Source organism: Pygoscelis adeliae, unplaced genomic scaffold (genome assembly GCF_000699105.1).
Source record: "Pygoscelis adeliae isolate BGI_AS28 unplaced genomic scaffold, ASM69910v1 Scaffold22, whole genome shotgun sequence".
In the NCBI taxonomy this organism is placed as follows: Eukaryota; Metazoa; Chordata; class Aves; order Sphenisciformes; family Spheniscidae; genus Pygoscelis; species Pygoscelis adeliae.
This window is the reverse complement of record NW_008824350.1, coordinates 926,501-938,533: the sequence shown is the minus strand read 5'-3', so window position 1 is coordinate 938,533 and position 12,033 is coordinate 926,501. Positions and strand designations below refer to the sequence as shown.

The 12,033-nt window shown below is 43.1% G+C and overlaps 1 protein-coding gene across 1 annotated transcript in view; it reads right to left on the bottom strand.

The window, feature by feature from the left end:
- Positions 1 to 12,033, bottom strand: part of RGS6 (regulator of G-protein signaling 6) — a 250,330-nt gene that overhangs the window by 75,670 nt on the left and 162,627 nt on the right. Inside the window, exon 2 of the mRNA XM_009319242.1 lies at positions 7,092 to 7,191. Within this exon, the coding sequence (XP_009317517.1) occupies positions 7,092 to 7,191 (100 nt within the window). The remainder of the gene's footprint in view (positions 1 to 7,091; positions 7,192 to 12,033) is intronic.

Here is a 12,033-nt window from a genome sequence, read left to right as displayed (position 1 = left end):
TTTCAAATGAAAGACTGAAAAGGCCTAAAAGCAATTCCTGGGGGGGGGGATTAAACCATTTTTAATAGACCTGCTTTGTTCCAGGCTCACAGCTTTCATTTGATGCCTTCCAGACCAGTAATTTTTATGCTCATGTTCTTCAATAAGAGAAATTATAATTTTGTGTTGTTTAACTTCTGCCCAGGTGGCTGGAAGGTCTTCTTGGTTTTACTTTTCCTTTTGACAACACCTCTGGAGACTAGGAAGAGCAGACAAGTCACTGCAAAAAGATAAAGCTGGACCATTTGGTGATTTTTCATTGTACTTTTATTGCCCACAGGAATATTCATGTAGCATGATTATTTAAGTTTCTGATTTATCATAGCTTCACTTGACGGATGCAGAGGTTCAAATCTAGCAAGGACAAGTAGGACCAGGAAGGACCTTCACAATTCTAATGTACGGAAATTAAATTCCTCATGATATTCCGCAATATTTGGGCTGGGTTCATGCCACACAGCTAGGAAGGACCACTACTGTGGAACAAGCTGCACACAAAAAGCACCACACAAACTACAGTTGAGCTGGGAAAGCACAGTGCAACCACAGCACAGCTTGTGATGAAGGTGAAAAGCTGCACGAACTGAACTATAGCTTGGTTGCGGCAGAGGGCAGTGATACACAAACACTAGCAGTCCTGATTCCGCATAGCGCCTACAAATGCAGAAGCCTGTCCTTGTTTATTTCTAGTGTACAACACTTGCCACTCTTAGGCTTATTCTTAAGAAAAATTGCACACTCTTTATGTGCATTTAAGTGTACAGGTGTGCAGATGCACAGAGAGATATATTGAATATTCACTGTTTAAAATATTAATTCTGGTTGTGTTCTCTTATTTCTTTGACAACCATATCCTGTTCAATTAATCTACTATCCCTCTTTCCTCTGAAAATCAAATCCTTTAAACTTTTGCTTCACAAAGTGTTGACTTGCATCTTAACAACAGGCAAAGAATTGCTACACTTCAAAGAGCTGATTTGCATCTTTCCCTCCCCATCCCTCTCACCCTTTGAAAGGCAGGAAGCTGGATGCAGTTAAAGAGAAAAAAGGAGGGAAGAGGGAGCTGTGGATGAAGACAGCATAACTCCTTGGCTCCCCGACTGGGTTAATTTGTCTCCTGGCATGGGAATAGAGAACTTAAGAGAAAGCTACAGGAAAAAAAAATTGCAAGGCATGCGCTACTCGTGTAATAGCTGACATGTCTAATGCTATGTGATTCACAGCAGCTTTGAAATACTAGATTAAAAGGTATAAGAATCTTCTTATTGAGGGAAGGATGGATTATGTTTCAACTGGGTGCAATTTGAAGAGATGCATACAAGAAGAAAATACAAGTTGTGATGAACAAGCCCAGTCTTGACTTGAATTAGTTTAAATGCAACTTGCTCAGAGCAATTGATTTTTGATGAGAAATAAATGGATTTCTATGCTCGACCCGTGTTTGCAAGCCAGGTTCCACCACGCAATTGCACAACTGTTGAATTTACTGTGTAGCATCTGCTGTACATAAATGTGGAAAACCATCAGAAATTATACAGTACTATATATGTATATATAAATATATGTCAGTTTTAACCCATGAGCATGTTCTTTGTATCATTTACAAATCAGTAAACACCCAAAATTAGTTTGGATATTGATTTAGGTTTTGGCAAAGGGTTTTTTTCTTGTTTTGCTTGTTTTAACTAAATAGGCTCATTCATGTTTAGCAAAAGAGTGAACTTGGTTTAGATTTGGGACTATCTACATCTACTAAACTTTGCCTGAAACCAAGTCAGTACCACATTTCAAGTCTCCTGTTTCTCAAAGCAAAACCGCAGCGGAAAGACAAAATAAAAATAAAAAAAAAAGATCTACCTGGGCTAGAAGTTCAGACCCAGACACTAATTTTGACAAATGTTTCAGCTTTTCAGGTTCAGAGACTGGTGCTGTCCCAGAGCTAGGCATGAGTGGTTTAGATCCAGAATGAAACTACCCAAACATTCCAGTAGATCTGTATCAGGCTCAGCCCTCCACTTAAGGCCCTAAGGTCAGGTGATGCAAGGAGCTGGACGGACAGCCCAGGGGAAGCCAAATCCATTTGCAGCCAGCTTATGGAGTTTTTTGGTCCCAGTGAAAGTAGTTTCTGTAAGGCACCAAGGCAAGTTCTACCCTGGAAAAAAAAGCATTAAGAAAGCGAACATTGTGTCAAAGCACTCAGCCTCGCAGCCTGCTCTCCGGGCCCTGCTAGGTGATGGGTGCTGGCTCTCACCAGCATTGCCAGTCCTGGTCCTCCTCCCCACACCACAAACTCTTTCTACAGTTACTCTGAACAGGGACCTTTCAAACCCTGGAGATGGGGAACTCACTCTTCTCCCTTGTGCCTCTGGCTGCCACATCTGGATGAGAGATGTGTTTGAACTCCTCTGAAGGGAAAAGGCTATGAATACGACTGGCATCAGAGGAACTCATTTCCTCCAGCAGAACTTGTCTGTCCTGAACTACTCCATCGGGGAACGCTATCAATAATAAAGTCTCTCCTCTTTCCCAGCACTATGGGATTTCCATGCTCCAGCCAAATGCATTTTCTCTGAGCGCGTGATATCCTGATGTGTTCTGGGACAACTCCATAGGCATTTGCCAAGACACATGCTGGCTTCTTCAGACATAGCAGTATTAACTTGGTTTAGACCGTGAGTCTCAAGTAATGACAGGCCATCTGGCACATTTCAGTAATACTGGCACTTTCTGCTCAGAGAGGTCTGGGACTTAAGACAGACATGGCAGGTCAGGAGTGAAATGCATTGGCAGGGCTTCGTGCACGAAGCTTGCATGGCAGCACTTAACCCAAGCCAGTACCGCTGGGACATCACCCATCAATCTGTTCACAGCCACACAGGCAGCTTTGGGAGCAGAGCAAGATGACAAGTGAGCGTTGGGGTAAGGGTCAGGAGCAGCGAGTGAGCGAGGTGCCAGCTAGGGGACTGCTACTTGGAGAAGGAGGTATCACTCAAAACGGAGCTGTGGGGACAGGCCTGCTTGAAGTCAGGGGGTTATGGGTCGGGAAGAAGTTGTATCAACACTTCTTGGGAGGAGGGCAGAACGGTGCAAGGCTTGTAGACTGCACATCTCCCTTGGGTTGCAGTAGCAAAGATGCTGGTACACAGGATCAGACAGTACACAGGACCAGGAGAAATCTGGAATGAGGTTGTAGGCAGATTGGAGAGCATGAAGGAGGCTTTTTGCACTGGAAAGTTCAGCTGTTGCAGCACTGACTTCTTCCTGACTTGTTTCAGCGACGTTGTCTGGGGCCAAGTCTGAATCAGGAGAAGAAAGGATATGCATCTGGTCCTTCTACCAAACAGGAGGTTAGTTTTAAGATGCAATTGTACAGAAATCAAAAAGAAGATTAGAAAGCCAGGTGTTTGTTGCTGGTTAGTATAATGAGACATTCTTGTAACAGTCTGATGACTGGGAAAACAGAGAATTGCTGATTCATTTGCAGAAACAAAATCATTACTGAGGAAACTGTTTTCTCACTAAAAGAGAAATGTGATACTTTGTTTATTGCAGCAACTGCCATCATGGACATTGGCTGATGACCCAGTCTGGGCATGGATCACAGCACTAGTCAATACCTGCCCTCCGTCATTTTTTCCCTTCCATTCGTCCATGTCAGTGCTGTACTCAACTTACTGTTGGACAATCTCTGTCAGATACGTACACACAGATGCCACATGGACTGGTTTCATCTTACTTTCATTCTCTGTGGCTTGCCTGTAAAAGTGAAGACTGAACCGAGAAGATAACGGTGTGTTGTGTTGTCCTCCTTTGACTGACCTACTTTGAGCCAAAAGCCAGGGAAGAGGATACACAAATCTACTTCTAATGCAGATTAAAAAGTGCCTTTGGCACAGCATCCCCCCACGGACTCATCATACATTCAAAAAAAGTTTTTTTCATCCTTTTCCCAGATTCCTGTTGTGGAGAGGGGACCATTAATGATAACTCCCTGAGGCTCCTTCTCCTCATGTTACACAATGCCTCATTCACAACTTAGGCATCAGGACAGATGAAAGCAAAACAGAGATGAGCAGTTCTTTCCCTGGTATTCAAACTTTAAATCCAACACCCACTTTGCTGTACTATAAACAGAGCTGCCTGTTCAGAGCACCAAGACACTGCTGTAATGTTTCTTTTTCTTTAAGATTTTACATTTCTCCTGTGAGAAGCAATTACAATAGAAGCGTCAAGCAAAAATAAACTCCTGTTAATCACAGTCACTGTGAGCCTGCCAAGTAAGTCACGTCTCACTGTCGCTGTTCCATTTTTCAGGTAGAAATAAAAAGTGTGTGAGAATGCTAGAGTATAGAAATTAAGCTCTTCCCAAGAGGGGGCCCAAAGTTTCTGACAGCTCTTCTCTTGTGTTCATGACATTGAGTGGAATTAGACAAGCACTAAAATTGAGTGTCCAATGATCGTAAGAAAAATTCAGGTTGGAAGGATTCTCTGGAGGTCATCTAGTCCAACCTCCATCCAAAGCAAGGCCAGATGCAGAGTTAGGTCAGATTGCCCAGGTCAGCTGTGCTCAGGGGTTTTTCTAAACAGCTCCAGAACGCTGGTTCCACCACATCTCCAGGCTACCGGGCCCATGCTCAGCCACTCTGACCACAAACAACTTACTTTCTATATCTAGTCGGGATTTCTTTTCCTGCAACTTGCGTACGTTGTCTTTTGTGCTTCCACCATGCACTCCTGAGAAGGGTCTGACACTGTCTTCTCTATAGCCTCTCATTCCCTTCAGCTTTACCATCTCCAGACTGAACAAACCCAGTGTCCTCAGCTTCAACTCAAACATAGGTGCTCCTGCCTCTTCAAGTGCTCCAGCTCTTTACCCGTCTATCACAAGTACTGAAACCATACACAAATTTCTTTTGGTTTTGGTCTATATTGGCAGGTCTATGCATCTGAAAGGAGAATTGAGAAATAGAGAAAACTTTGGGCACTCATCTGAGCCATTATTTTCCCATCCTTTTCAAACTCAGAGACTTCATGCACTGCCCAGTGCATCACAAGGGAGCTGCCTTCAAATCACCTGAAGGGAATGGTACTGAGCTTGTCCCCCTCCAAATGTGAGAATTTTCTGTGAGCTTTGGAGGGAGGTTTTGTTCTTATTTTATCTTCATCTCTTCACTATTCCCTGTGCTGTGAAAAATCAGCCATTTCAAGGTAGCGCAGTTGCAGCTGCTCTTCCAGAACAGCAGAGTGCGAGGGGGCAGTTTCCAGCGTGCTGGAGCTGCCAACCAGGGTGGTACCTAAGGATCAGTATAATCAGTTTAAAGATGCTGTGAGGTCTCCCATTTCCTTTTTTCTTTGAGTAGCAGGTGGCGGCTTGACGACTAGGTCAATTGCTTAATCAATGCTATGAATATTAACAGGAATATCAGATATCTGTTTTAGTCGAATAAATCTTAAGACATCCGGTTTGTGTATTGCAGACTTGAGCTCATGGAATGGGTTTTAAATCAGATAAATGGTTGTTTTCCCCAGGAACCTTCAAGAACAGTTAGCTCATACCTGCTCCAGCCATAACCTGCAATTTAGTAACACAATTTTCACCTCGTTCTAGATTCAGGTTTCTTTTCCACAGTAAAACGCTAATCCTGCTACTGCCAGTTACACCAAGTCACCACCCTGAAATCAATTTCAGACAGAACAGCCTGTTGCTCAATAAAAAGGGATTAACTGGATTGAGCCTTATTTAAGCAAAAACTTCATTCCAAGTTCCATATTCCCTGCCTATTCCCAAGAACTCTGCAAATTTGTATTCCATCCCTGTAGCTTAAGTTGGACATTTTTCTGATACAAGGGTATCAAATCACACTCCTGAAGCAATCAACATAACCTCAAACTCTGCTCAATCCAACCATTTTCACAGTAAAGATATTTGTGAAGTACTTCAGCTCAGATATGCTCCATTGCAGGGAACCCCCTTTGCAATGGTTTGACATCAGCTGCATTGCCAGCATCCCTATTGACTAGAGATATTTCCCCATTATTTTACAACAGTATGCAGTCCCCAAGAGCAAGAAAAGTCCCTTGGAACTGCCAGTCTTCTATCAGTTATTGGTGTGCTGCCTATATGTAACAATGCAACTTCTGCATTTTTAGCGATCATCTGAATTTTACTGCAGCAAAGTTGCAGCCACAGAGAAGGAAGCCCTTCACTTTTCAGAACAGAAGGGGAAACTTCCCTAAACAGACTCATCAGTACCTGGTCTGATTTGGAAAGAGACTCTGCAGGACAGATAAAATCGTATTTACTTTGCAGAGATAAACAACATCATAAATTATAAGTCACAGAAGTAGTCAGGTATCTCCTAATGGACAATAGTCTACTGGTAGAGAGAGGGAAAACAGTAGTTTTGTGCCACCATAGTGAATACTGCTATAGAGTTAGTGGAAGCAGGTACCAGAAACCCAAGTACAAATCCTCCAAGCAATTTACATCATCCTGAATATAACTCATTATCTATCAAGTTCTTTTTTGTCGCACTGGAAGATATTCTGTCTGGAAATACGGGTAGGAATGGTTTTGTACTCTGACTCCCAGTTCCCGTACCATCCACACTTTTGTACATATAGATTTAATAAACAGCATACATGCATAAAAGGTATTTCACATTCCTCTACCTGTCACAGCAGTCTGATAAGAGTATCTGGGTATGAGTGAGAAAACATTGTTTCAGCTTTCTTTCCTGAGTTCCTCCCCAAGATCTTCCTACTCCCATCATGGGGAATGATTCTGCCTGGTTATACCATAATAGCCACAAAAGCTATGTAACATTTTAAAATATAACTCACCCCAAAGAAATATAAATGCTTGCCTAAACAGAATTAAGAAATCTTGGTTCAATACTTCACCTCATAACAACGACGTGCAGAAAAAATAAGCAGACGGGGCATTTTTTTTTTTTCTTTCATTCTTTCTTTTTTGTGGCTCTAGCAATATGTTTGCTTAGAGCCAGTGAGGAACAGCTCGCGCTCTCTTCCCTGCTAACCGAGGTCCTTACCGGTGACGACGCTGGGGATTTTGGACAGAAAGCTCTTGACAGTGCGGATGGGAACTCCACCTGTTTTGTCATCCTGCATTCTCGTAATGATGTCTTCAATCTGTCAAAAGGAAGGAGAGACTTAGCGGTTTATGCAATACGGTGACTTATGTTTGTATAACGCACGTGCTTTGGAGCCCTGCTGGTAGGATAGGCTTCAAATGTACCATGTGTGCTACTGCACAAACACACACCTAGAGACACGGCTACCACCTCCCAAATTTAAACCCTGAGACTAGAAATCATGAGACAACATAGTCCTGCTTAAGAAATGGTGGTCTGAGCATACTGACAATCCTACTGCAATCATGCTTTTTTGCTGACCAGGGATGACAGCAATGTGTTGTTTGGCCCACATGTGAATTAGGTTAGAGCTATACTGCGACAAGCTTAAGGCGCTTCCCGTCCAGCCCAGTTTCCCCCCTCCTCCCATATTCGTTTGAATCCCTGATACTGTGACCTTGGGAGGGCTTTCATTTTCCAAAGGCTCCCAGACATTGCCAGTGACCTACAGCTTGAGAAAAGCATAAGAGAACAACCACAGGGTGATTTTCCCGTGCCTCATGCTGTAGGCAGGGATGGTACGTGTCCATGGTCACTGTATGAAGCGCACAACCAAAAAGTAAAATTACGATAGAGAAAAACTGGTTAGATTTTCACAGCCAAGTTAACTTTTACTTCACAAGCACATAATCCATCATATACAGGAAAATATACAATCATCTCCAAAAGCCATGGCAATCTGATTACTGGGGAAAGGAGCTTAATCCTCCTCCCGTTCACTCTAACACAGGAAGGGATTTTTGCTCCTTTTGAGGCTACTCCCCCTATATTTACTTGAAGGTAATGCCAGGGAGAACAAAAAGCTGAACATAAGCACAGTGCAGAAATTCAGTATCTCCATAAACTCTCTTCTTTCAAGTTAATAAGGTCTCAGAAGCCCAACAAAAATAAACCCAAAGCTGTTGGCTCTGTTAGCTCGAGTGGTTGACAGCACAGCCTCTACCTGCTGGTGACAGGAGGCTGAGGCCAACAGCAGCCAGACAGGGAGCACAGCTCTGACTTTACCTAAAGATTTTTTCCTCGCAGATGCTACAAAACACAACCTCAGCAGAGAGGTTACGTGGTGGGAGTACGGCCCCTCTCTCTCCTAAAGGCAGCCCGAGAGCTCAACCAGCTCTTTTCAACTCTGGAAAGCCGGCTTCGTTTAGATGTGCAAGTGAGTTTCTTTCACAGACTTAACACCTACATTTCAAAACAAGTTTAATTTGTCTTACCACCTCGGGAAGACTTGGATCTCCCTGCCAACTTCAGACACTGAATTTGATCACTGTATTTTTTAACCTCAAGGCTATCACGTAACTGAACTGTTCGCACCTTGTTTATATATTATTTTTAAGTTAACACATGCCCTGAACAAATTCTCAGCGGGAATGAAGTCACAAAGATGAAAATATCCTGAGATATTCAATAGGTTACAGGAGGGTTGGATACCTACAGTTAATTTGTGATAGAATAATGCTACTTCTTCCCCAACCCAAACACTATGAAAATTAATACCACCTTTTCCGCTTTACCTGAACTTTTTGCAAGGTTATTTGCTGATCAAAACAGTTTCTTCCAGTCCGAGGATACCTGAGGAGTAACTGCTCTTCTCAGGCTGGACAAGAAGCGTTTCACAGCACCCCGTGGTGTTGAGGGGCCTGGCAGCACTGCTCATCGTGAACCCAGACCTACGAGGATACAGTGCTCCGACGCCAGACCTGCCGGGGGGACAGTATGGCTCAGTTGCCTGTGAAGGGTGGACCAAGAAGGTCAGCCAGACTAAGAAACACTTCAACAAGGCAATGAAAAAGCCTCTCTGGGACCAACTAGTTACGTGCCTTCATCTGCATGCACTTGTAGCTGGCATCAGAAAGAGATTTTTCCATGCGTATTAGGAGGAAACTACTCTGGAAGGTGTTGCGAGTCCCATGTCTCCAGGAACACTTAAGGGCTTTAAAAACCACAAGCATAGTTTTTGGTAAAACCGTTGTTTTCTCTTTTTCTATTTCAATGAAATGTTCAGAATGAAAAACGAGTGAAAATAATTGTTTTGATGCAGGAAAATAAAATTCTTATTCTTTTGTTCACTGTAAGCTAAAGGAACACCAGATATGCTTTATGTCATTACCACCCCAAGAAAAGTTCCATTTCAAGCAAAATAAACCTTTAACTATCTTAAAAGCAAAATGTATTGTTTTTACCTAAGCTATCCCCATTTCAAGCAATCAAGCAGGCACTGGTGTCTCAAATGGGGCCATTAATTTGGGTTTCAGTCACAATTACAAAAGCCTACTGAAATTTTAAATCAAAATAAACAAAACTGCCCTAGAGATAACTCCTTCCCAAAAGGCTCCTTCTTCCTCTTGTCTTCCAGCGTGACTACTGGCACTTTCTGCTCTCCTTATTTCTGAGTGTTGGATGTTTCTTCTCTCCTTCCCTTTCTACTCAGATGCCACGTCTCCTTCCTTCTCTGTCCTCTCATCTGATCCAGACATGACTACATCTGGCATCGTCCTACAGCATGCCAGCATTTGCAGTCTGCTGCCCAAGAGCCCACAGTGTTACAGCTTCTGGTTGTACATAGTCTTTCCATTCCCAACATGCTTTCCTTGTGCTCTCTAGCAAATATCTGCACTGCTCAAAGGGGACAGCATAGCCTACTCAAAGAAACATTGATGATTATAACTTTAAGAAAGGATAAAATGAAGTTTTAAATAAAATATTAAAAAACTATATTTAGCAACCTACGTCAAGCTTTTGTTCAGTCCACTACAAATAAGATCTGACCCTTTGTACCAGCCTTTGTGTACTGCATCCATTCAATGTTTGCAGATACTACCAGCCTGGATCCAAATTCCTACCTAGCTATGGAAATGTTTCATGAAATAAGTGATACAGTGGCAAAGTAGAAAAAAGTGATTATTAGAGCTTCATGTGTGGAGAAAAGCAAAGAGGGAACATCAAGCGTGAAGGTCACTTTCATCAAAGCTTTTCATCTTAACTTTTAAGAGTTACCTAGACACTTCACTGCTAATGATTCGCCCTTCAGTTTCTGCATTATTAAATATCCTTTAGGTTTCCCTATCTGGCAGACAGGGAATAAGAGTCCTTGGATAGTTCATTTCGTCAGGCTAGAAGGCAGGAACTAGTAAAAAGTAAGTGTTCCTCATATTTATCACTCCTAAATGAGCAACCTTCGGTGAACTAACTTCTGCCCAACAAAAGTCATGGTAAGAACAGGCAATGTTTTTTTTCTATTATGGGGATCACTGCCATTTCAATGTGGTCTGATTTTGCATCAGCAAAGGGAACTGTTACTCTTGCCTCTGAGTGGATTCTGGATCAGTATGTCCCTGAGAAAGCCAGAGCAATTTATGTATCTGCTGTCACTGTTAGCTACATGCTGTAAGGTATGCCTAACAAACTAGATCTGCCTTTCCTCCTGACTAGTTGCTGACAACTCTGCTGCCTACATTTGTCCAGAATAATTTTATTTCATGTTACCTCACTTCCAATGCATTGAAAAGAGCTTTTGGCTTCAGGAGCACGTTATTAGTGGAGACGGGACTCCACAGAAGGTAGTTTACGAGACTTTACCAACATACTCTGTTTCACAGAATGCGTTGGGGATTTAATACGTGTGGGATTTGCTGGTATTCATTAGACCTTCTTCTTTTCCACAATCAGCACTTTTGCTGGTCTAAGAAGGGTGAAGGCATAAAGTAGAAGACCTTGAATTTCTGTCAGACCTGAGATGTCTATCACTGGGAGATGAGAAGTCCCTTTTCTGAGGCAGGGGAAATAACGTATTACATTTGTTGATGTGTTATAAAAAATAAGTCATAATACAACAACAAATGTAACAATCACAGCCTGGCAACTTTGGGTCAGTGCCATACAACATTCCTAGTGTTACCATTATAAGGTGGAAAACGACTCTCGACTTTGCAGTACGTTCTCCTCCTCCCAGCACCAAAATAAAGCAGGCATCCAGACCGCAGCACATTAGTGTGGACAGCCTGATTGAGCCCTGGAAGCACCCTGCTCACGGTCAAGGCTGACCTCGGAGGTGACATGCTGAAGGAAGGGCAAGTAACACACGAAAAAGAAAAGCTAACAGCTCCCACGACCCCATGCCTGGACACCAACAACAGCTTACTGGAGCTACCCGGCTGAACGTGTTTAATTGCGACTGAGTGACTACCACGTAATGATGTCAAAGGCTACCACGGTCCCATTTTGCCAGCCCATTTTTGTAAGCCAGTGAGGGAAACAGTGCCCTTTTCATATTCTAGCCTCCGAGTTAGCTGCACATACTCCCTCAGACCCTGCAGGAAAGGTCCTGCCGCCTATTTCTGAATATTTCGGTACGCACCAGGTTCCTGTCTGATTACTCGCAGCAGGTACCCTACTCTTGGGGATTCCTGTCACCAGCTAACCTGTGGCTGGAGAGTCTCTGAGCATCGCTCATCAGCACCAACATTAAATGTATAGGGTTGGATAGACAGCTCTGTGCAATGCCAAATCCTCTTCGCTCTGGCAGATGAGAGCTCTCATGAATATTGGTGGAGCTGGATGATAAATGGAGGAAAGGATCAGTCTGTTGTCAACTAGCATGATGGCAACAATTATAAATACATTTGATCTTTTACTCTTGACTGAAATTTAAGTTTAAAATACACTGTTTCTCACGTTGCCAACCCCTACGGGTCCCATAACAACCTCTGACTAGCTCTCTGACACTACCAGCATGCCTGTGCCTTCTGCACCTGCTGACTCCTGCCATGCAGCCCCACGCACGCACAGACAAGGAAAGTTAATTTGACAAGATGTCTGAAGCCAACTTGCTTCACCAGTC